Genomic DNA, 24,491 nt, shown 5'->3' on the forward strand with positions numbered 1-24,491 from the left:
AAGCTTTGTTTGTCCCATCAGAGCGTGTGTAAGAATCCAGATCAAGATGGAGACATGCAGGCTATAAGAAGCTGGAGGAGAGACTAGAGAGAGAATCAAAGAACACAGGGAAATGAAATGCAGGTACATCAGTGCTGTGCTGCATGGATGGATGTCCATCCACAAGGGGGTGGCTGGCCAACATCAAAGCAGCCCCTCAGCAGAATGGGAGGTCCTGTGCTGCTCATGAATTACTAGGCAGGCAGCATCAGAAGCTTTTTGTCCACATCGAGGTGAGCAGCTGAAGGTATCTTTTCATATATATATCTGTAAGAATTTATTTCGCTTTCAGTCATAAAAATTATGGTTTATGCAAGCAAGCAACCCCGTGAACATGGATATTACAGTGTTTTTGTTGTAATTCTTAATGTGCACTTGGACTCTCCAAGCGCACGCCAAAGGAATTACTTTGCGTAGATGACGTAAGGAATACCTCACCACCACAGAGTGCAGCCCACTGGCGGTGGGCAGGGAGCTGAGGAGGATATGAAGAGCAATTGTGGGAGAGGAATCAGTCCGACCTTGTCTGGCTCACAGTTCCGCGCCTGGTTGTGCGTAAACGCTGCTAAAATAGTTGGCGGCGTTATTGCCTATTTAGGGCACGTACAACTTTGGCTTTGTTTGATGTTTTTTGTAAGCTGTCTATGTCTAGGTTATGTGCACAGGGAGAGATAAACATTATTCTAAAGCCTCTTCCGCATCTTGGATTTCTATGCAAAGAGAAGGTCGCCACTTTTCCTCCAAGGCTTCGGGAAATGAAGACTACATGGAGCAGTTCTAACGCGGACTCAGTATTTTTGGACTTTTGAACGGGGTTTTCTGTCCAGTTGGTCAAGGGATCTTGTTTAAAATTCACGAAATATTTTGCTCCCGATCTGGAGTTTCGCACTGCATCGCTCATTTTTAACACAGCCCAGTTTTTGAGTATGCATCGCATTGTACAGTGCACGAATTTGGTCATGATGCATTTTATTTAGGATACTGCTCTCTGTCTATACAAAGTGCCAAATTAAGCCGTTATGGCGAACGAGTGTAATCGCAATATTGTGGAAAAGTACATTTCTCATAAACTCTCGAAACGGGGATACGTGTGGGAATTTGATGATGTCAGTGAGGAGGATGCTGCTAATAATGGGTCAATAGTTGCCCCTCCACCGACTTTGGTCCGGCGATGCCGTGAAGCCAGCGACGGGCCCGAGACCGAGACCGAGAGCATCGATCCCCACCTCTCCAAACGGGTCTCCCCGTCTGACGCGCACGCCGCTATCCACAGAGTATTGCGCGAGGCTGGAGATGAACTTGAAAGACTATACCAGCCCGACTTCACGGAGATGTCGCATCAACTGTATCTCACGTCCACCACGGCACAGGGGAGGTTCACCGAGGTGATAGATGAACTGTTCCGGGACGGGGTGAACTGGGGCCGGATTATCGCTTTCTTCGAGTTCGGGGGCACGGTGTGCGTGGAGTGCGCGGGCAAGGAGGAGATGACTTCGCAAGTGGACCACATCGCTGACTGGATGACGGAGTATTTAAATGGACCTCTTAACAGCTGGATACAAGACAACGGGGGATGGGTAGGTGTGATTCCGTAGTTCAGCGGTTTTCAATCGTCTGCCATGGGGGCGCAAGAGCATTACCCCCCTCGCTCTGGTTGAAGGTGTGTTAATCAGTGGAATCAGCTGGTGAAGTGTTTGTTTGGGGTGGAAACCTGCATTCTGTCGGGCCTCGGTGGCACATGATTGAAAACCACTGCTTGTAGTTCACCATTAAATCCCCATTGCCCTAGATGCGCACATTACGCACGAGATAGAGCGAACGTCCGAGACCGACGGCGTCACTTTTGAACTGCCCTGATTTGGTGTTCAGGTTGTCTGTCAAGCATATCGGGCCAATGAGATACCGCCTACTCTGTCACACCTCCCGACGCTCTAACATAAAGCCCGCCCCTTCAACTGTAGTGCCGCTGCAGCCGAGCAGCTGTCCTTTAGTCAAGGGAACTCCATTATCCAAGCGGAAAATAATGAAAACACTTTTTGATCTATCCCACGGGAAAGCGTAGAATTGTTATTTCAGTGATCCAATATTTTACCTGTCTCTAATGTTTTATACAGGAAGCTATAGAGCTGCTGTGATGCCCCATCTTGGTCATTATTCCAGCAGGAGGGAGTAGGCCAGACACATGTCAGGGGGCAGAAAACTATTGAGTTAATGTGTTTAGGCCCCAAGGCATGGCTGGACAGGGCTCAACTATCAGGGCCGATGTCAACAGATCTGAATGACAGATAGAAACTTCAGGTGTTAATGAGGACACACTGCCTTTACCTACCTGCACACACATATATACACACAAGCACACATACACACACCCAGAGAGAAATGAAAACACAGATGCATGCATCTGAAAGCAGCATGCAATGCCATATACATTTTTGTAACCATTCTCCTTTCCTGCGATCGCTGCTTCCGATGAGGAGCACAGCAGCCGCCCCTGCACACCTCCACCAGCCATTACAACCATACTGCCACAAATTAGCCTCTAATTGGCAGAAATGCCCTTAATGAGAACATAACATTTGTGCTGCTCGGTTATCTTGCCGGAAGGTGGCAGGATTGGGGGTTCATCAATGATTCATATCGAGCATTTCATCTCAAAAGGAAGGACCGTTTAACATTCCCCTTGAGTCTGCCTTGCCCCTGAAGGTGGCAGGTTGTGCCACATATCAAAGGCAGGCAACAGAGGGAGGGCCCTCCAGGAAAACAGAGCGCTAATCTGCAGCCGCTGTGTTTAACATGCAATCCTCTGTGCATCTAACTCTTTTGTCTGCTGTTGAAACCTGTGCCTTGGAGCTGGCGCTGGCTGGGCTGCTGTGCTGCCTGCGAGAGGTCTCTGGAGCCTGTGCCCACTGTACAATGTAGGTCATCATAGTCTGTGTTTTCCAGCTGGGTGGAGATGACTGTATCTTTGCTGCTCCGCATCCACTGGAGAGAGCACAGTTTTTTAATCCACAGGATTATTCTGGATTATTTGAAAGCATATGTATCCAATTTGGGTCATTTCAACATTTCTCTGCATTAAATACTGAGGAAGATTCACCCAAATTATTTTGGCTCAAACCAGGCTCTGAAACAATTTCCATTCCATCAAGAGATAGAAAACACAAGCACAGGTTCATGCACACTTGTATCTAGGATATTTTTGAGCTTCAGTTGACAGGTGGAAAAGTCTAACAGACACTGATGTTGATTTGAATGCATGTCAGGTGGGGAAATTCCCTGATGTGTGTATTTCAGTTATTACCTGACAACTATCAACTGATGTTCTCCTACACTGCAGGCATAGAGGCTTGTCTGGATTCTAGTTTGGGTTTTTGGACTCCAGTTTTTCTGTTTATTATTGATTTACTGGCCAATCTTTGAAATAGTTACTGTATCCTATTTTATAGAATGAATCATTCAACATGTGCCAAAAAGGCTGTTTTCCCACATTGGTCCCAGCTGCTCTGGTCCTAACTCTTTTATCAAAGAGTCATGGAAGATTCTTTGGTGTAGCTCATGACTCTGTACTGAGCTGGTTGGTTTTGCTCTGACCCTGTTTTGAGTCATGCAATTACAGCTCATGCTGCTGATATTGTTCGGCTGACATTCCCCCTGAGTTGACTGGACACCGACTGCCACTGTTTGGAAATTACTTGCCAACTAATTTGTCATAATGCTAAAGCTTTGAGCAGATTTGAGATAGGGCAAATGTGCTAGACTCCAATATCTAATTTGCTCAGCGAGGGCTTTGCATATCCACTTTGGGGCCCATCATTTTTGACGTCCATTCAGATTATATGGTCATAGATATTTCTCTCATTTTATCCTACACTCATTTGCAGGCTGGTTATTAGGAACTGAATCAGGACAAAATATCTTTCAAACGTACATGTATCAAATCCTTCCAGCATGTGATTTGATCGACAGCTTGAATGCATCCAATCACTGAGCATCTCTCTGACAGGCTTTTTGCTTTGCAAAGGCACAGGCCAGAACAAGAAACACTATTTTTCCTAATCTGCTTTACATAGATTTCGTGTATCAATGAAGAGACTGACTACACATGGCTATTTGTGCGCTAACACAGGTTGTATGTGGTCACTTGCAGGGACCATTGTGTACTGTGTGTAAGAGGTAAGTCTATCTGTTTTTCTCCATTCTTAAAACAAAAGTGGAGGCTAATCAACCTGATAGTGACATGTTGACCTGAGTGGTGTGGAAACGGCTCTCTATCAGCCACCCTCTGTTTCCTGTTGTTTTTGAGACAATTTGAGCTCAAAATAGGAGTGCCCACTTGCTGTTGTTGAGTCTAGGCATCACCGGTGAGACAAATATACTTTTAGTTAAACAAAACTATCTGCCCACTCAGAAATAACAAAGCGGCAGTTATTTGTAAAAACCCAGCCCTCGTTGAAATAGCTCCTGTTCTGCAGTGATTACTTCCCACACTGCAGGCTCTGAATCAGTGTCCTTTCATTGTCCCTAACACTCAGCTTTCTCCACCTGTATAAATCCATCCTTTCCTGTCCTTTGTGGTGAGAGCAATTGCACTTGTCCCCAGACAAGTGCAATTTGGCTGCACCCTCACCCACGCGTGGCACACCTGTGTTTATTTGTGGGCTCTTTCAGTAAATATCAAGTGATTGGACAAAGTGGCAGGCGGTGTCTGACTTCTGAAATTACATGCTTGACCTCAGACATTTGACTGGCTGAGGGGGCGGCACTGAGTGTCTTGCCAAAATGTGTTTCATAAAACAACAGTGATTTCACAACTTATGAAGGCTAACTCAAGACAGACTCAAAGATGATGTTGAGAAATTAGTTCTCATCTTCAGTGTTATTTTTCTTAGTCAGAGTCTGTATAAAAGTGGAGGAGAGGGAAGAGTTAGTGCACCTGGAAAGCTATTTTGAAGTTGAGTGGAAGATAGGAGACTTCCCTTAGCCCAGTGCAAACACCATGGATCAGGTTGTCTGAGGAATGCTGCTAGCCAGGTGGCCTATTTCTCTGTGTGTCAGAGGACAGGTGTGTGTGAAGAGGAGACAATGGATACAGCTTGGGTTGGGTCCGTCCTGTGGGGGATTCCCTAAGCACAACCTGGTAGTGGAGGGGTGGGACCTGCATGTTACTATGGTATTGTGGGCATCTGCCTGCGCCTCTCTCCTCCCTCGCTGAGGCTGAGTGGATCTGGGACAGTGGGGAAGTCATTAATCTCCATATGGATGACATGTCGGCAGAGAAGAAAAAGGGAAAACCTGAACAACTGCCTGACAAAGGAGGCGCAGCCACTCGCAGGGAGGCAAGATTCAAGATGAGATCTCACTTATATCCTATTTGTGTCTTCCAGACGCAAATGAAATCTGTTTAACATGGGACAATACTTACCGAGGCATCATTGAAGAACTCTTCAAGGCTGTGCTTCCCAAAGCTTTGAACAGTTCAATCAAAATTTCTGAACAAAAAGAAGTCTCCATTGATAATGAATGGAAAACTAACTTTGAGGACGGTGAAGTGAGCTGTATGTCATGATAGTGCCATCCATTCTGAAGCAAAAACATCCTCCTTCTACTCTGAGTACAGTGTCGCAATCAGTTTTTCCTTTTTTTTCATCTGTTAATTCCTAGCTGTTTATCAGTCTGCCGTTACAAATTAGCATGTGGGATGAACTCTGCTTTCTTGTTTCCTGCAATCAGACAGTAATAAATGGTTACTCATGCAAATACAATTTAAGCTATTTCCTCCAACCAATCATAACAACACAGAAGTAACAACACAGTCTCATCATTTCAAAAGCGAAAAGGATCTGAACATGGTCTGAAATATGTCTCATTTAATTCCCCTCTGTGATCCAGCCTAATTTCTATATCATTTCAGCAACAATGTTATCTCTGGATGTGGACTACTAGCTCAATACTGGAGACTGTAAAACACAGAAGAGCTTAGTGCGGCTAAAAGCAGCCAAGATTTCCCCCTGTACTGTACCCCTTTTGCTGCGTAGGCCTCGGTCGCTCACCATCTGCCACTGTGTTTACACCCATCAGCCCAGCGACTGTAATCTCAGAAACATTTCCTATAGACCCGGCCTGCTCTGGGCTCCGGCTCTCTGAATCACTCTGACATGAATACTTTCTTTCAGGATCAGGCCTGGAGAGACTTCTAGTCTCTCTGCTATCTGTGTCTCTGAAACGCTCACAGCACAAAGCCCTTTGTTCCAAACGTTCATCTTTTCTTGTGGAATACTTTGGAAAGCTACAGTAACCCCTTTTAGATTTTTTTCAGTGCAGTTTGAGCGGCAAGAAAATGTTAATACCTCAGACAGTTTTGATGCTCGGCTCAATTGCGTCTGAAGCACTGTACTGCACTTTATTGTAATTGATGTTTAGAAGACCCAAAAATGAGGTTGATCCTTAACCTCTAAACTGGCTAACAGTTATAGTTACAGAAAAAGTTGCCCATATCACAAAGACAGAGTTTTATCAACAAGAACAGGATCACAGTGACAGTGTTGTCTCTCCAAAACCAAATTTATCACATTAATGATTTTTTAGCACGCTGAAGAAAAAGACGTTGAAGACAGCAACGTAAGATCAGACATTCTGTTTGATCTCGTTTCATTTCAGTTTGACACGCCACACCTTGCTTTTATGTCATGTTTGCGCCATCTTAAACATGCCAAACATTTCATGAAACTGAAACACACCAAAAACACGCACCATTGTCGTGTTCAGCAAGCCTGTTATTTTAAGAACTGAACCCATGATTAGCATATAAATACAGTCACATTACTCCATACACATAATTCTGTTGCTTTGTGAGTGCCTGCCCCCCTGTGTCGAACGTTTCGGATATGATCTATGCCGCACTCGCCTCCCTTCTCCCCATAGGCCCTCCGCCCCGTCCTGTCTGCTTATTTCTGGGTCTCCTCAGGAGAGCCGGAGGAATGTCTGCAGGGGAACAGTGACTGTAAATAAATAATGGAGACGACCTGGGTGTTGCTTTCCTGAGTGGCCAGTGAAGGGTGTGGGCGTTTTTGTTCTTTTGCGGACAATCGTCTCATTCGTCTCTTGCTTCATTCAGGAACCGCTGCACCAGACTGTGTGTCTGTTGACGTGTGTGTTTGTCCCTCCCAAATCTATATATGTGAGCTTCTCTTCATGTGAGTCTCTGGGGGGAATGCCTGTGTGCCTCTGTGTATAGGTTCGGGTCGGTGAATTCATCTATATGACTGTGCGCTATTATTATGTTGTTTAAATCAGTAGTCGGCTCGACCTGTCCGGGCATCATGGGGGACATGTGCCTGTGCTGTTTTAAAGCACTAGTATCCCAGTCAGAACACATGCTGTTGAATAATATATGGGCCAGATAAACTCGGACACTAAATGGATGTCCCTCAAGTAGAACCCCAAGGGCCTCCGGTGCTCCTCCATGCACCGATTGACAGATTACCTCTCTTTTCCTCCTCTCTCTTTTTCTTCTCTTTCTCCCTCTGTCTGCCCTCCACTACCACACAGACACACTCATTCACACAAACACACATGCACAGACGCTCACTCCACGCAAGTGACACACGCAAACGCACACTATTACCCCGAGACCTGGCTTTCAGTGTCAGGTAACAGCGTAGATCCTTGAAAAATGCAGGGACATGTGAGAGGCCTCTAAATATAGAAGTGTTACCATCACTGCTCCCATGTGGTCTTTAATTGTCATGCTACACATAAATCCCTGCACTGTTTGACTCTGAACTATCATCACATTCTCATCACAAACCGCTGCCAATCTGTATGAAAAAAAAAAGGTTCTAATGAACCATTTGAGATGGGAGATAAAAGAGTTTTCCACCTTTCCTGTCATGGTGGGAAGTGGATAATGAGGAGCCTACTGAGACACTAGTTGACTTTGCCACTGGGCACACCCTTGCAAACTGTGCAGCATATCAATATAGGGCAAGGTTAAATGGTTCCACCCATTGTCTAGCTACTGTAGATATTTTGGGATAAGCCCTCATAAGGGGCTTTAAAGGAGATTCCATATTTTCAATTCATTTTTACTGGAACGATGGCCACTGCTGTTCGAGATGCAACTGGCAGCGTTTCTTAAATTACTTCCCTGTTCACAGAAAGAGAGCCAGTCGCATGGATAGCATAACCTAAACAGTTGTTAAGATATATTGAGTTCACATTCACTTAATATGCACACAGACAGAGGATGCAGGAGCGGATGTAGTTGTGTGAATCAATTATCTGCTGTCCTAAGAATGGCTCTGTACACACACAGACACACCCACATATATACGCACACACACATATATATACACACAGAGACACATACACACAGAAGCGGATGTGGTGGTGTGAATCAATAATGCTGTGTTGTCACAGGGTGACATGTGAGCCATGGCAGGGAGCAGATGGCCCCAGGGTGCCTTGCTTCCTGTTAGCCATGCCATACAGCGTCAGCACACACACACACACATACACACACACACACACACACACACACACACACACACACACACACACACACACCACCTCCTCTGGGATTTCCCAGTGCAACTAGCCACAGCACTGGCCATTAACAAACAACATGCCATTATTGTCTCTTCCCTGAAATGCTGAGTACATGCCCTCCCAAAAATGATGATAGCCAGATAATGGTAAATAGATTTCTCTATGTTGTTCATGGAGGCCCATGGAGGTCTGGGGTAAATAATTCTCTAACCCCCTCTCCCCTCTCCCCTCATGTGTTTTTTGGCAGCAGAGCCAAATAGCCCTCAGGAAATCTGATCTGTTCCAACCTCAGTGGATGCTGGGTGAGGTCAGCCGTTGCTCAGATATCACTTTGACTATGTTCTATTGATTGAGCATTTCCGATGCTTTGTGTTGGTATCTTTGAGGAACATTCACTTAACCTAGTAAAACAGTGACATTCACATGTCAAATTGTATATGCAGGTGAGACACCAAAATAGATGCTGCTGGTAGTGTTATTTTATTCCTTTAGAGCAATGCTATTGCAGCTGAGGAAAATCTGTCTCCATGAAAAGACCTTGGTGAGACCGGGGCGTTTTAGCACTTTTATGCTGACTGCTTTCAGCTGGTGTGTCTGCAGCAGGCAGCTCTTGACTCCTGGCGAGCTCGCACACCACCGCCCCATTGGCAGTCACCTTTGATGGCGACTGATTAGATTTGAAGTGTGGAGAAAATGATGCGCCCCCGATGCTGGGAAGATAAAAGCTTGCCAAGGGAGCGCTGCTGCACACGCTTTCGGAGCAGCCATCAACTACACTCTGCTTACACAAAGCTCCTTGCCATTCTCAACCGCTCGTGTCCTCCCATACCTACAAGCAAATTCTGTCAACTTGCCAAAGCGAACAGACATTTTGTCGCTATCACAGATAACCCCTGCCGCCTTCAGAGGACTACTACTGCCTACTACTACTGACAGGGATATCATGCCGGCAGGGGCATACCCACTATTGGAACAGTGTTATTTTTCAATTTCACTGGCTCTACTGTGAAAGCGCTACCTTTAATTGGTTGTTGGGCTGTCATTATAACTTCAAATAATGACAGATACTTCAAAGAAAATAGGGAGAATTGAAAATAAGCACAACTGACAGTGGATCCCTTTCTTCTTGGGTATTTTTTTTTTTTTAAGTATTTGGGGTATTTTTTGACAATACAGTAATGATGGAGGCCTGTGTGTTGTAAATGTGTAGTCAACTTGTGACTTGTGTCAAAGAGAAAAATTTTATGATGCCTGGATTCAGTTACGCAAGGCTCCGTTTTGCTTTGTAGAGAAATGCGAGCTCTGTGACATGTCTAGACAGATTTGTGGTTTACATCCACAAATCTAACCGCCAGAACTTAATCAACTCAGTAATTAGACCTATAAAGTGCTTCATTCATCTTCTTGGAAATTTCATGGCGCTTGGTGGTGAACAATGCCCTAAAGAAGAAAATATCAAACAGATTTGTGAAGAAAGAGCCCAATATCTCCAGTGTGTATTTGTTCTCTTGTGAATTAACAGAATTTCAATCTGCCAAAAACACTGGAAAAGAACTTTGACTCTCACTGTGCTAAGTGAAAAATATCAGTTGGCTTTGCACAGTCATGACTTTCCAATACCACCCAATCTACCGCTGACACCTTCGCTGCTTCTCCCTTCATCTCTATTCAAATTAGCGGTGGGGGGGAAACCGAGCTTACACCCCTCCATTACAAAGAGGGCATGGGGTTAAAAATCGTCATTGGATGAAATGGACGGACTGCAGCAAAACTGATTAGGTGTCTTTGATCAGGAGGTGAGGCGAACCGGGCTGAGGAGGAGGAGGATGGAGGAGAGATGAAGGGCAGGGAGGGGAGCGCTTATAAGTATATACACAGATAGTCACTGCTGCCCTGCAAAGCTACAGGGCTGAAGCTGAAGCAACTGCATAAGACCAAGACAGAGTGAAACTGAGAAAAATGACTTCTTTATCTTCATTATCTCCTGTCCAGATAAAACTATTCTTGGTACAGAGGTGGATAATATTGTTTCCCATGGGTCTAATTTTTGTTAAAATGAAATCTAAACTCATGACATTTGACCTTTGAAAAACACAAAAATAGTTACTGTTGTTTACCTTCGCAGGGCAGACTGGGTAATTAGACCTTTGGACCACAGCCTAAACAGGAGCCCCGCCACATCACAGCGCGGCCCGCGGAGAGCAGCCCTCCGCCTGCCACATGGGCTGGGGAGCCGGGGAGGTTAGAGAGAAGTAGACACAGATGAGCTCATCAGATAGAAACTTAGAGAGCAAACTTGAATAAAGTAGTGTTCAACTTATCTGTGAAATGTCAAAAGTCATCTGACTCAACAATCATCTGATTCTCAGCTGATGCATCTGCTGACTAGAAAGTACTTTTTATTTATTTATCTATTTAACCTTTATTTAACCAGGAAGTCCCTTGAGATTAAACTCTCTTTTTCGAGGGAGACCTGGCCAAGATAGCACACCATTACAAGGTTACAAAAATTTAAAAAAAATGGAGCACGTTAAAAACAGACAAGGGACAACAGATACATAATACAAAATCCATTTTAGGAATAGCAATTGCACTCTTCAGTTACACAGTTTTTTATCAGAGCTTTGAACTCTCCCAGGGAGACAAAATCATTAAGCTGTAGTGTGTTCTGAAGTTTATTCCATGACCAGGGCGCAAAATAGGAGAAAGCTGCTCTACCAAGTTCTGAGCAAATCCTGGGTACCTGGTAGAGCAGCCATCTAGTGGAGCAGGAATCATAATAGCTGTTGGTGAGTGATAGGAGATTATACAGATATGAAGGGAGTTTACCCAGTATGTCTTTGTAAATAAAAATATACCAATGCTGCTGTCTCCTTAGGCGTAGGCGAAGACCAGGAGACCAGATCAGGAGACTAGAAAGTAGAGGAACGTTCTCATGGAGCCGCCGAGCATTCCGCATGGGCATTACATAGCATGATATAAAAATAACATTTTGAGCAGTCTCGGCTAAATATACGTATATACGTCTCCCAAAATGAATTAAAGTCTCAGTCTGAAGCTCTATTCTAATCTCCAGCGTGCACCAGCATCAAGGCTTCTTGTTAATATGGTCGCTGTAGCACACAATAGGCAGTTACTGAATACCACTAATGACATTTTCCATGGATTATTCCAGGGAGATGTTGAAAAAAAAAAATCCTCTCAATTCAGAAACTGACACCTACCCTATTAGCTTTCAACACATTCTCACACCAGACCTTCGATGTCACAATAGTCAACTTATTATCATTCATCAGGCAGACTGTGCTCGCTTCCGTTTTGTCTCTGCATGCGGACGGGGGAAGGTCACACAGCTCGGATTGAGCCAACCTGTTCCACATAGTTCATACAATCAGCGCTTTTAAACTAGCTGCCCTGACATATTGTAGCTCTTTCCAAGGTCTGTATGAGTCTGTATGGCTGACCGAAAGAACGGAACAAAGTCTAGGAAAAGAAACAAAATCCATCCCAACTCTTAGCTGCCTGATTAGGCCAACGCATAGGACTGCCTAATAAATTAGGAATATCGGCCCATCTCTAAGAAGGGTGTAGTAGCTTGTTATTTTTTATTACATAATGCAAGTGTGAGGTGTACAAGCTCTGCTCCTTGTGTGTGGCTCGTCTTCGGCAGTGGACTCTGGTTATCTGAGGCTGGATGCTTCTCATATCAGGCCTCTCAGACGCACAGGGCCGTTGTTTGTTTCCACACATCAATGCATTCCTCTCATTCCTCTCCCCCAGCCTGGATGAAAATCAGCTGGTTGCCTGAGAGAGGTCACTGAACTTTTCCCCAGTCTCCCAGCCAGAAAAGAGAAAGGGGGGGAGGAGAACTTTTCCCGGTCGAGAACATAAGAGTTCGTTGATTGCTTTTCATAAAGCCGGCTTTGACGATTAAACAATATATTGGCCGTGTATACGTATATATACGCCTATATTTCTGTGTAGAGGACGGCTGTGACATTCTAGTTCTAGTTCTAGTCTGAAGTTGAGTTGTGTAAGATTGATTATTCCTTCCCCTTCCCCCTGTTTCAAAATGACCTCATGCTTCATGTAGGACAGGGAGGTTTTGTCACGCATTCCACATTTTCCGTCTCCAGCCTGTAGGAAGTCTGCTTCCCTCACCATGTCTGAGTTTTTTGTGCTTTGTTTTCAACGGCGACACTATTTTTATTCCCCAATGTAAATATGAGAACAGTCGATGGGAACTGTCTTGACGGTGACTTGGTGGAAATATTTCAGCGAGCATTAGCTCCTCTTCTCCCCACTTCAAAGAGGTTCCTGAGGGAGCTGTCCCTCAAACAGATTATTGTTTTCCCTGACATTAATGGACATCTGAGATCCTCTGCCTCCTCTGCTCACAGCACCCTGTTCCAGACTGTGGCCTCTCTCATTTACATGGGTACACAGAGAGCGCCGCAGAACCTGAAACCAGGCCTCACGTACGCCCGTCACGTAAACTACTCCACTATCTTGTTGCCAAAACTGACGAGCTTTCATTTAGAGGCCTGCTTTACAAGACGTCTCCTGTATGAAAGGGGAGACTGTGTGATGCAGGGTCTGCTTTGATGTTCTAATACTTTCTCCTCCGCTGGCATGTTTGATTCTCCATTAGATGGCATGACGCAGTCTACTTGTTTTGCATCACTTCATAAATTAAAGGGTTAAGTCGGGGTTTCATCAAAAGAAATCACAACATTCTCCTTCTGGTGAGCATGAAAAGTTGGCTTTTTTGTTTTAAACTTTTTTTTCTTTAAACTTGGGGCTGAGATTTAGTAGTCTGTTAATGGTTCAAAACAAATACAAATCTCTTAGCTACAGTGTCTAACCAACTGTAGCGCTCCCCAGCTGCTCCTCCACCCTTTCTCCATGGTATTAGTATGACTACATGTTTGGCTTGCCTCTGGTCCTTCCCTAGTTACCGGCACAGACTCTGTGATTTAACCATAGTTGGCTCGGCCACAGAGAAGCCATAGTCTCAAAACCAGACGATGATGTCATCCCCACAGTGTCTGGCACAGGAAGTGACTTAACAGCAACTCAACCATTGAGGGCTTTTACTCAGAGGGAGCCTTCTGAAAAGCTGCACTGTTTTTTTTTTTCCAGGATTGTGTACGTCTACCAGGAACTCAAAACAAAAAGACTCTCTCACAAGTATACAAAACCATACTTACAGAAAAGCTGAATGCAATAATTTCATAAATTCAAGAAACTCTGACCCAAATGTCTCCATTAGTCTCAATGACTTCATGACAGCTTCAGATTGCAGCTGCAGAACAATCGGCCACCATGTGCGACTGACATTAAGTGCGGATGCCTGCCTGCCTGCAGATGGTATTCCCATTCAACTCGTTTATTACTCCATATACAGTAGTCAGTCAGTGGGTCTGGGCTCGGATCAGTCGGGCTATTTTGGGCTCTGCGGGAGCTGCCTGCTGAGACGGTGGCTGTGTGGTCTCAAGGTCTTAAGGGGGTCAGTGGATGTGACTTTTAAGGCTTGGAGTAGTGTGCTGCCCCTGTCACAGGAAATGAACCTCTCCCATGGGTGGTGTTTGTCACAAGAGAAGCTACAGGCCACCTGGGAATCTGCTGGTTCCCACGCTCCGCAAGCCTCTATCAGAAGACTCCATCTGAACGGCATGCAGGGGCTCGGGTATGGGGGTTATGTCAGTAACTGTTCCTGCCTTCCTCATTGGACATTGGCTCCCGCATGCAGTAGTCCCTGATAGAGCACCTTTAGGGAATATGGAACTTGAAAGGTAAAAGTTTTACCTTGGTGTCTAATCATTAACCCCAAACCACACGATGATTGTCAACCCAATGTGTGCTTTAAATGCCACAGATACCACTTTCATTCACTAAGTGGCTCTGTACACGAGCACCCTTGCATTTCTGAGCGAATAATTATACAAAACAAACCCCAGAATGGAGATTTTCCCAGGGTCTTCTCTGCCAAAACAGCGTAGTTTACTGGCTGTCACATGGTTCACATGGAATCGCGGTGTGTGAATTTTTCGAAGCCACAAAGACGTCACGGCAGCAGTCGATGTTCTATGCATGGCCTTCCTTGGAGAGAACACAGAGCTATTAGACACCAAAGTGGCAGACATCCTGTCTTTACTGGAAAGCCACTCAAGCTAGTTTTAATGCACTCCTGACACATACACACACACCAACCCCCGCCCCCCCCCCCCCCAAGTGTGGATGATGACTCAGCGGCACTTTTCCATTCTCTCCGCTCCTCTTGCACGTCATCAGCGGCCTTTAAATGGGCTGAGCGGCGGAGATGAGAGTAGTTTTATTAGATTGGGCAGGCCCTGAACCAGGATCTGGGACGAAGCCTCTTGATATTTATAGCAGCACAGCAGTCGCACTCTTCTGTTTGACTCTATTCTATCACTTCCCCCTCCACTGAGGACCGGATGGGCTTAGTACCGACATCCCCTTTTTGTTGCATTGTATCTATTTGAAGTGGCCATTGTGCCAGTTTGCGGGGTTGGCGATTGTTGTATTGGGTAGGTTTCTGGATCGATTATTAAGGCTGTCCTGAAATAGGTTTCAAGATCAAAATCACAGGACCAGCCCATTTAGAAGAGTGAAAGAAAGGCATTGTCTGAGTTAATGTAAGAGAAATGAATTGTCTGAGTCGCCATGCATGTCTGCGGCTTTACCTTTGATGTCTCTTGGCTCTGCATGCAGTTTGTCCCACAGTGACTGCCTGTAAATTATACACTCTGGGCTTCAGTAAGGTGTGCAGAGGTACCTATAAAAACCCAGAGTGCAGGAGGAGAGGAGGTGGGAAGGTAAAAGCAACAGGAGGGGGAAACACTGCATCCATCCCCTCTCCCTGACTCCCCTGGGCCAGCAAGGTCACCCAGGCCTTTGTTTCATCTCGGATCAAAGCTGTTTAATATAATCAATGGGCTCAGTGAGAATAAAGGGCCTGCAAGGATCGTATAACCGTTCAGTCAAGGTCAGTTGAATAGGTAGAAAACGTTTTCCAATTCAAAATCTTAACTCCATTGGTTCTCCCCTACTCTCTCCTTTTAGTCGGATAAAACCAAATTGACTGAAGTGCTTTTCATCTCCAAAGAAACCAAAGTCTCATGTGTAAAGTTACAGTTCTCATTAATCTGGCGGTTTAGACAAAAGACAATGAATAATGGAGACAATAAAAACGCGGAGCGTCATGAGGAGTGTGGGTGATTTACTGGCTATCACGTTGCATGTTCCAGTGGAGTAGGCACAGTCCCGTGGGACCGTGCTCTGTTTTGTAAACACACCAGTGCTGCTGCTGCTGACACATTTGAATATTTATGAGCCTTAAAGGTAGCATCCAACAGCAAAATTGTTTCTTTCTATATCACTGAGTCCAAGGTGATGACTGTCTGTTGAAAGTAGTCTGCCAAGTATGAAACACAAGCAGTCAGTGACAGTCAAGTGGTAGCAAATTGAAGGTTTCCCCATTTCCTTTGTTTCAAGCCAGGACTTCCTTTCTGCTCTTTTATCTGACTGTCTGCGTCATCTGTAATATTACTTTCAATACCAATGATGTTGCTCCATAGTTACCACTTTGTCCAACCATTTAAAGGGCTGTTCGTTCCCTGGGTGGAATTGGGAGTATTTACAAAGCCTGTTGGTCTGGAACGATGTTGAATGTCAACACAACACCACAACCTGGAATTTTTCTAAAGCAAACTCTGAAACCACAAACCAAATGTTATTTGTGCCACTTGCTGACCATTTTGATTCAAAATAAGATTCTGTTTTAGCTGATGCTATTGTAACCACCAAAACTGTTTTTCCATAGGAAACAGGGCGACTTGGTGTTACGTGTAAAGGTGGCATTCATTCATGTGATTGGTGAGTGTGATTGTGAGTGGTGTTTTTATATCACTCAAAACATTTTTATAAGTCTGGGTGATGCTGTTTCAAACATTCACCATGAAATCAGTTATCAAACTGTAGCTCTTTTTCAGGCCAAGGATAATAATTAGTGCCCATAATTTTCATTACTGAGAAAAAAACGTTATTACGCTCACTTTAGATATTTTAACAAATAATATACATACAGTAGTGTGTATTATGATTTTTCCTTATTTGTGTCTATAATAAATGTTTTTTTTGTTTGTCTGCTCACATCCTTTAAGACCTTGACATACATATATACCTCACTAAAAGTTTGAGTGTAAGGCAGTTTGTGTACAGCTTTCCATCCCCTTGTCCTTGCTTGGCTAGGGGTGTTGTTGTTTCCAAGCATTACATTATTGACACAGTATAAGTCCAGGGGCTCAGGCTCCTTAGCTGCAAGCTGTTTGGCTGTGCTGACTCTGGGGGATTCACTGGGTAATGAGTATTGTGACAAACTCCTCCGTCATCTCTTTTTCACCGGGCCGGTCGATGGATGACTCTCCAGAGACTCGATCGAACACGACCTTACTGCCAGACGTGAGGTCGCCGCCCTGTCACCTGCTGTGTCTGGAGAGGCTTGTTGCATCTGTTTATATATACATTTATAATATACACACATACATAGTTGAAAGGGAAAGATACAAATGTATATTTGGATCAAAACAAATGAATTACAATGGACATTAATGCCCTTCCCGCATGCTTTTTTGTTTTTTGATCTCGCATTACTTCCCCCTTCGCTCCGCCGCATGCTGGGAGTTTTGTTTGAGTTTAATTAGCTTTGGGGGAAGTCTGCAAGAACCTCATTAGAAAATCAAAGAGCTGAGAGGTGAAGCGGTGTACGCAATATAGCATAAGTACTGTATGTGAACGCTTAGGAAATAAACAGAGCGTGGGGACAAGCTTGGTTCAGTGGTGAATATAGCAGTGAAGCCACAACAGGGACTTTAATTATAGGTTGAACTTTAACCCACATCCCTTTCTCTCTCCCTGAATGAGAAGAACTCTCAGGCTGCCCATAATTACCCACAGAAATGTCCCGAAACAGAGATGACTGCCTAATCATTTTTCTGTTTTGGCAAAGCGCTACTTGGCTTTTAAAGGAGCCAGCCAAGCGCACAAGATGACTCATTATCTTCCACACAAGGCTAGGGATCATTCCCAATAATTGGGGATACCCAGAGGAATTAGCAAATGTTTGGAATTTCCTGTTGCCCTAAGAGAGTGTGGGCCTGTCCAGAGAAGAGGATAGTGTAAAACATCAATGTGTCTATCAGAAAGACACTGAGCACAGCCCAGAGGTCCAGATCATGTGAAAAACAAATCAGAGGTCAAGGTAAGACTCTCTCCCGCTGGTGGGAAAAGCAAATCGTGTGTGAAGCTCCCATACTGGGTAACCATGACACTCGGGCGGCGAGTTGCCACCCCACGGCCGAGTGTGGGATCCTCTCCACTCCCCGTCTCCTTTCTCCTTTACAGACCGTCTCCTCTGTGTGTGCATCTCCAAGGGATTCATTGTGTGCCGCTGTAAAAATGAAGGAAAGAGATTTTGTAAACTAGAGCGGTAGCTGGGATTTTCCCATTGGAGTCTTGGCTTCTATTGGTCTGCTGTGACCTTTTAAAAGGCATTGATCCAAAAAGCACTGTTGAATAGCAGATTGAATACGGCACAGGACTGTAACCTTGACTTCACTCCCCAGTCCCCCACCTGCTGCCGATAGCAGATGGTTTGCCGAAAGGCGAAGATGAGAGTTCTCGACGATTATGAAGTCTTTTGTTGATGTGATGAATGCAGGTGTTTTGTCCTTTTCTGCTCGGGTCAGCTCTCCGCGTCCTTCCTCGCCAGCTGCTTATTTTCCTCAATGGCTCGATGGCATACAGTAGTTTTCAGAATCAGAATCAATTTTGGAGGTATAGAAGGGACAAAAGACACGCAGAGAGGAGAAGTGGAGGAAAGAGAGAGGAAAAAATGAGTGCCAGAGGTTTGTTTTTCCACAGCGCTCACATGGCTGTGGCAGTGCTGCTTACTAACATGTGGGTGAAACAGTCCTGGGAGCTGAGGCTGGAGCGTGATAGCAGCATGCCTCAGTCTCATGATATCCACCTGACACCCCCCCCCCCCCCCCCCCTTCCCCCCATGTTCCTCAGCACTCCCCTGTTAGCGAGGCCGCTGCTGCTCACTGTCCATCTGGAGTTATTACTGTCCGTGCCCTTGTGGGATTCTTTTAAAACATCCATCACGGCTCTAGCGAACCTCTTACCGTAATTGAGCCGCGTTTACGTGAGACTCAAATAGATGATAATCTTATGCCTACTGTCTGGGACATATTGAGGACACGCATCATGAGTTTGCCATTTTGTCGTGCCGTGGCAGTGGTCAGTCACAGTCACTTGCTGTGGGACCCACTTGCTGGTTTCTGTTGTTGCCTCAGCAAACAGTTTTTTTTTTTCCTGCAGTAGGCGGAAAAAAAAAAGGAGGGAGGCTGTGTTTTTGCCAGCGGAGCCCTACTGCGAACACATTCCTCTCAGCTGGAGGTCTGACTGAAGTGCTTGTTCCCTAATTAATACCTGAATACTGCTTTACTGGAAAAGGAGGGGGGGGTATCATCACTGAAAGAAGGGCCTATTCAGGGTGCTACAGGCCTCCAAAATAAGCTATCTGACATGTTGCTCTCCATTTTTCCATTCAACACTTTTCAACCCTGGATAATTAAAAAGCTTAACTGTAACAAAGGAAATGCCAGGTGGTTAAAGATGTTGCTGGCTGATTTTAGAGCACAGTGTGTTTTGATACCAGAGGGCCTAAACTGGGAAGAAAGCGCTGATCCTTCCTCTGTGTCACTGGCCCCCAGCCTCAGGAATGCCACAAGGAAGGAAGGGAGGAGAGGCAGACAGGAAATACTTTTGTCTCTCCATAGCACTTTGGAACGGGTTTTTTTTTTTTTTTTTTTTTGTCTCATATGGGTTTTGGTTTGGCAGACGGAAATATTACATTAAAATGTGACACTTGTTAAATAGAGGATAATGACCCAGTTTTGCTTCTACTAGATCAAGGTCGAATAAACGCACGCAGTATTCCTGTTAGAATTATACAAAACATAATTACTGTAGGTAAATTGAGTTAAATCAAGACAGATTAAAATAGACATATTCCCATGGGAACTGACACAATAATATCGGAGTGAATTAAACTTAACAATTCACTATTGTTCACAGATAGGTCAGGTTACAGTTTAAGCATTGGCATCAAAGGAGCTCAAATCTATAGCTTTACACTACTGCTAATGTGATTAGCTTCGTGGCAAAGGAGCTGAGGCTGAACCGTCCTGAACCTCTCCAAAATACAACCATACGTTCCATTCTAATTTGAACCGTTTGATTCAAGATAATCTACTTGTGTGTGTGTGTGTATGTGTGTGTGTGTGTGCGTCTGTGTGTGTGTGGGAGGGGGGGGTCTTAGCGCCATGACTTCCTGTCCAGCTGTTCCTGCTGTCAAGGCTTATAAGCGGATGTCTGTATTTCCTCGTGTGAGACACAGCCTTGGTATTTGCTCTACAAAGCATACATACAGACATATGCACTCAATTTGTAACAAACCTCACTTAAAAAATCCTAACAGAAGAACACCTGCTGACTTTGTATGCGACATTAATATGTTTGTGCTTAATATGTGCTGCAGCCAGCGCCTGTCAGTATGCCAAAAAAAAAACCCACCCTGAATCTGCTGACAAGCGCTTGGGGATCAGATGTTTCAGTGAATCCCATGGTTTTAGCTCCCATGGTGTTTCTGTGTGTGTTATTGATGTGTCTCTGTATGCTTATGAGGGGCGTCAGAGGTTGTGTGTGGGAGGGTGTGAGTGCCAATTGTAATGGATCTGCTTGCTGCAGGGGTGTAATAACACTCATATTTGGTGGCGGCCGAAGGGATTTACATCTCCGGGCGTTTTCTAGGAGACCCCCCCCCTCTCCCTCCTTCACTCACCACACACACACACACATTCTTTCAAGCACAATTATTCATGCTATTAACTCTGTCTGTCGTCTGTCTCTCCCTCCGTCTCTCTCAGGATGCCTTTGTGGAGCTGTACGACAGACAGAGGGAATCCGTGTTCAGCTGCTCCTGGCCCTCCATTAAGACGGTCTTCGGCCTGGCTGCGCTCGGGGCGGCCAGCCTCACCATCGGAGCGTACCTTACACAGAAGTGAATGAGTCCTCTTTTTCTTATCTCCTTGACTGTATTTCTCCCTCCTCCTCCTGCTCTCCCTCTTGTTACTCTCCCCCTTTTTTTTTCGTTTCCTTTACAAGACGCCCCTGACCCCTCAGAGACGCCCTTCACACTCTCCCAAGCCTGGCTCTCTTCAAAGCCTTCTCCCTCTTCCTCACCCCTCCATGTGAAAAAACAAAGACACAAGTCGAAATCACACAGGGAAGCAGAGGCGCTGCCCGCACCGAGCAGAGGATGTCTTGAAAAGAGGCAGCTTCAGCGTAATCACACAAAGTTGAGGGCAGCTGGGGACTTTGAGGAAAAAAAAAAGGAGGGTTCGATGGCATGCGTCTTGTTTTTGTTCTGCCTGCTCCTGTACTAGTTATAGCATGAACCTTGAGTGTTAGTGTAGACGTTGCATGTGTCGGTGTGGCTACAGAAAGCTCATCCGGGACTGGACCTCCCTGGAGGACTTGATAGCGGGGGGGGGGGTGCAAGGACGATGATGATCACTACGCCCGCGCCGGAGAGGAAGCAGCCACAGCCCCGCCCCTGCTTGTTAGGGTGAAGAACCCCGTTTGAACTGTGGACTCTGGTTACCCCCCTGCAGCCGTCCTTCAAAGAACTTCCTCCGCATAACAGCTGCTCAGAATGTATAATGGAAACAGCTCGCTACAACCAGCACGATGTGTGTCGACTGCTTTCACTCCTCAAATACCAAGAGCTCCAATGAAGCTGGAACACACAGCACCATTATACTCTCAGTGGCCTTCAATAGAGGGAGGGCCAGTGGAAGACTGAGCTTGACTGAGCTTGCTTTTGCAGAGTTTTCAAAGCTCCTTGATTGTCATGTTAAGTTGGTTTATTTTTGCGACACACCAAACCATGGAACCTGTGGTTTTACCATAGCCAGAGAGAAGGAGAATGGATTTTTTTAAGGAGTGATAAGCATGCAGGGTAGACCGAGAAACCTGTTGTTACTGACAGAGACGTGAGGAAAATGTCCCATCTTGCTGAATATCCTGGAAGCATAAGGTAAGAGTAAGGTGGAAGTAGAATAAAGAAAGCGTTGCATTTAGCAGAGTGAGGAAAGAAGGGAGTGGGCCCATGCAACATAAATGGACGAGCTTTAAGTGCGCATTCCTCAGGCGAAGTGAAGTGAAGTGAACAAGGCCTCTCCACAGCTAAAATTCTTCATCTGGAGACAGAAATACTCCGGTACCGGCTCACTACAGCACCCAGGGACAGCATTTTCCACCGATTCTTAACGGCATCACTTCTTTTCTATTCTCTACCTCCGCTGCACACTCTTCCTTCACTCCGTTTCTGGTCAGAGTGTTTTTTGCCTCACCCAGGTTTCAGAGCCGACCTGCCAAACCCTGTCAACATGTGTCCTCCAGCTGCCGAGGGGACAAAGAGGCCCCACAGTCTCTTGGTAATGCTAGAATCCGTACTGACAAAGACCGTTGTTGACACGGGCCGCGGAAACCTAGTTTGGTTCTCTGGCCACAGATTACTGTAAGTGGAAAACCAAGGCACAAGGATTTCAGCTGTCTGGACCTCGCAGCCGAGACACTGTGTCCTGTGTGCTGGAACCTGAGATGTCCCTTCTCCCTCGCTGCAATGCATCCAGTCTGCAAATGCAACATTGATTTGTTATTTTCAGGCTGTTTTATTGATGTTTGTCTTGTGTTACAGTCTGATAGGAAATTTGGAAAAGCTTCGGCTACAAAACAGATTTTGTTGTACACTTAGCAAGTTGGTCATGGAAAAGTGATTTTTTGTTTTCTCTCATTGAAAATCTTCAACTTCTTTGTTGCATGGATGAAAACTATTGTCTTCACACAATGAATACTCACTATGTATAACCATATTTATAATAGAATAGGGTAGAAGATGTTACAAATAACAACAAAGGAGTTGCATTTTCTATTTATTGAGAGGTACCAGATCACACATTTTTAACAATACTTTGATGGAAAATCAATTGTGTTTCACTTTTTTCTATTCTATGGAATCACACTGTAACTACATTATTTTCTGGCTGCTATTGTATCAAGAAAAATGTTTAAAAGTGAATCTCTGTGTTGTATTAATATTGGCTTAAGGCTGCTATACTGTCAAGTCCTGATTTAACTTTCACTTACAGCTTAAACTGCCACAAAGTTACAGTATAGTCCTAGAGAGCTGGAAACCAAAGTTAACTTGTATTAATCTTTTTAATTAAAAAAGTAGCTTAAAGAGAATACATGTCGCTTCATTTTGACTTCAGTGAAAGTCTATTCAGTGCGATTTTGCGACCTCTCTGTGAAGGGTTTGTCTGGTGTTACTGTACTATATCAACTTAAGTTTTGTCAACCTTGTGCTCCAATGATACACAGTGCTTATCTGTAAAATATAGACCTGCCAGACTTTAGCCTTGTCTGTCAATTATCATTACAAACCACACAAGTCCCATTAAAATGGCACATGGTGTGTGATATTCCCAATGATGTGTATGCAAGAGAGATACAGAGGTTAATTTGTCAACAGGAATAACAGTGTAACAGCAATATACTGTAATTTTCATATTCCCTGTGCATATATGAATGTAGGCACTATGGTTGCTGTACTGTTTTATGTCTATAATCTCAAACCTGTAGCACTTAAAAAGTGAATTGTGTTTCTGTTGTTTACTGCTATATCCACAATAAGCTAGCGGGATCATATTGTTCCTAATAAACCAGATTTCTCCAGCAATCTGAGTCCAGGTCCTTGCTGTGGGTAAGCCTCAAGACAGAGAACAATGTGTCAATCAGCTTTAAATTCACTCTCAGCCTGATCTCTTGAGCATGAGAGAGAGAGAGAGAGAGAGAGAGAGAGAGAGAGAGAGAGAGAGAGAGAGAGAGAGAGAGAGAGAGAGGGAGAGAAAAAGAGAGAGAGAGAGAGAGAGAGAGAGAGACTTTTAGGCAGAAAAAAATATACCTACAACAACGCTCTCCTTTCCATTTGGTGTCATCTATCCAGTGCTATGTATGTAAAGCTGGCTGTGTCAACATGACACAGCCTGCGAGACGAAGGAGCTAGTTCTGAAGGCCTGTGCAGAAACAGAGCAGCCGCACCCCATCAGACATCAAAGCTGTCCCCAAACACAGCGCTTGTCAGCCTCCCTCTTCTGCTCCGTGCGCTGCTAAACACGAGTGTAAAAAACCCAAATGCCCCGAGGCCAGGTTTTTACACCCCCTGCCTCTGTTCTGATCACACTTGTCTTCAAAGGCAACGGTCCTCCGCTGCTCCGTAGAATTTGTGAAAAGCATGATGCAGTAAAACTAATGTTGAAAGAGTGAGTGGGTGCAAGAAAATGAGGGAAGAGAGCGAAAGAAAGTGGTAGTGTGTATGAGGATGTGTCCCTGAGGAGAGCAACAGAGGAGGGAAGTTCATTTGGGCTGGAGCTCCTCGCAATCCCTTCTCTCTCACTCACCATGCATATAAAATGCATGACACGCTCTGAAGAAGGAGAATTTTAAATCAGCCCCTAGACTTTCAAAAGAAAGTCCAGTGTGGGTGTGGATGGTGAATGTGTATGTGTGTAAAAAAAAAATGAGAGAGAGGGAGAGATGGGCAGCCGAGCCCTCCTGCTTCTCCTGCTGTAGGGCTACAAGGTGTAGAGGAGGCTTTCCCAGTGCTGAATATCACAGGGGAGATTGGGAGATCAAAGCAGATTGTCTGGAGTCAGTCTGGTCCGGCTTTACCCCTCATTTGGAAGTCCATCAGA

At 45.0% G+C, this 24,491-nt stretch overlaps 1 protein-coding gene across 1 annotated transcript; it reads left to right on the forward strand.

Moving 5' to 3' along the window:
- Positions 1-566: 566 nt before the first annotated feature.
- On the forward strand, positions 567-23,467 carry bcl2b (BCL2 apoptosis regulator b). Its single transcript, XM_071534005.1, has 2 exons — positions 567-1,616; positions 20,601-23,467. The coding sequence occupies exons 1-2, from the start codon at positions 1,059-1,061 to the stop codon at positions 20,736-20,738; spliced, it is 696 nt and encodes a 231-aa protein (XP_071390106.1). The 5' UTR covers positions 567-1,058; the 3' UTR covers positions 20,739-23,467.
- The last annotated feature ends 1,024 nt before the right edge of the window (positions 23,468-24,491 follow it).

This window comes from Centroberyx affinis, unplaced genomic scaffold (assembly GCF_046629955.1).
Source record: "Centroberyx affinis isolate AG114_WGS23_722 - 3 ecotype Tasmania unplaced genomic scaffold, CSIRO-AGI_Caff_v1 ptg002475l_1, whole genome shotgun sequence".
Taxonomy (NCBI): domain Eukaryota; kingdom Metazoa; phylum Chordata; class Actinopteri; order Beryciformes; family Berycidae; genus Centroberyx; species Centroberyx affinis.

Excerpts from the sequence above, each read along its gene's own strand:
- bcl2b (XM_071534005.1), top strand. The coding sequence starts at position 1,059 with ATGGCGAACGAGTGTAATCGCAATATTGTGGAAAAGTACATTTCTCAT. Across the intron at positions 1,617-20,600 it reads TACAAGACAACGGGGGATGG|GATGCCTTTGTGGAGCTGTA; the intron begins GTAGGTGTGATT and ends CGTCTCTCTCAG.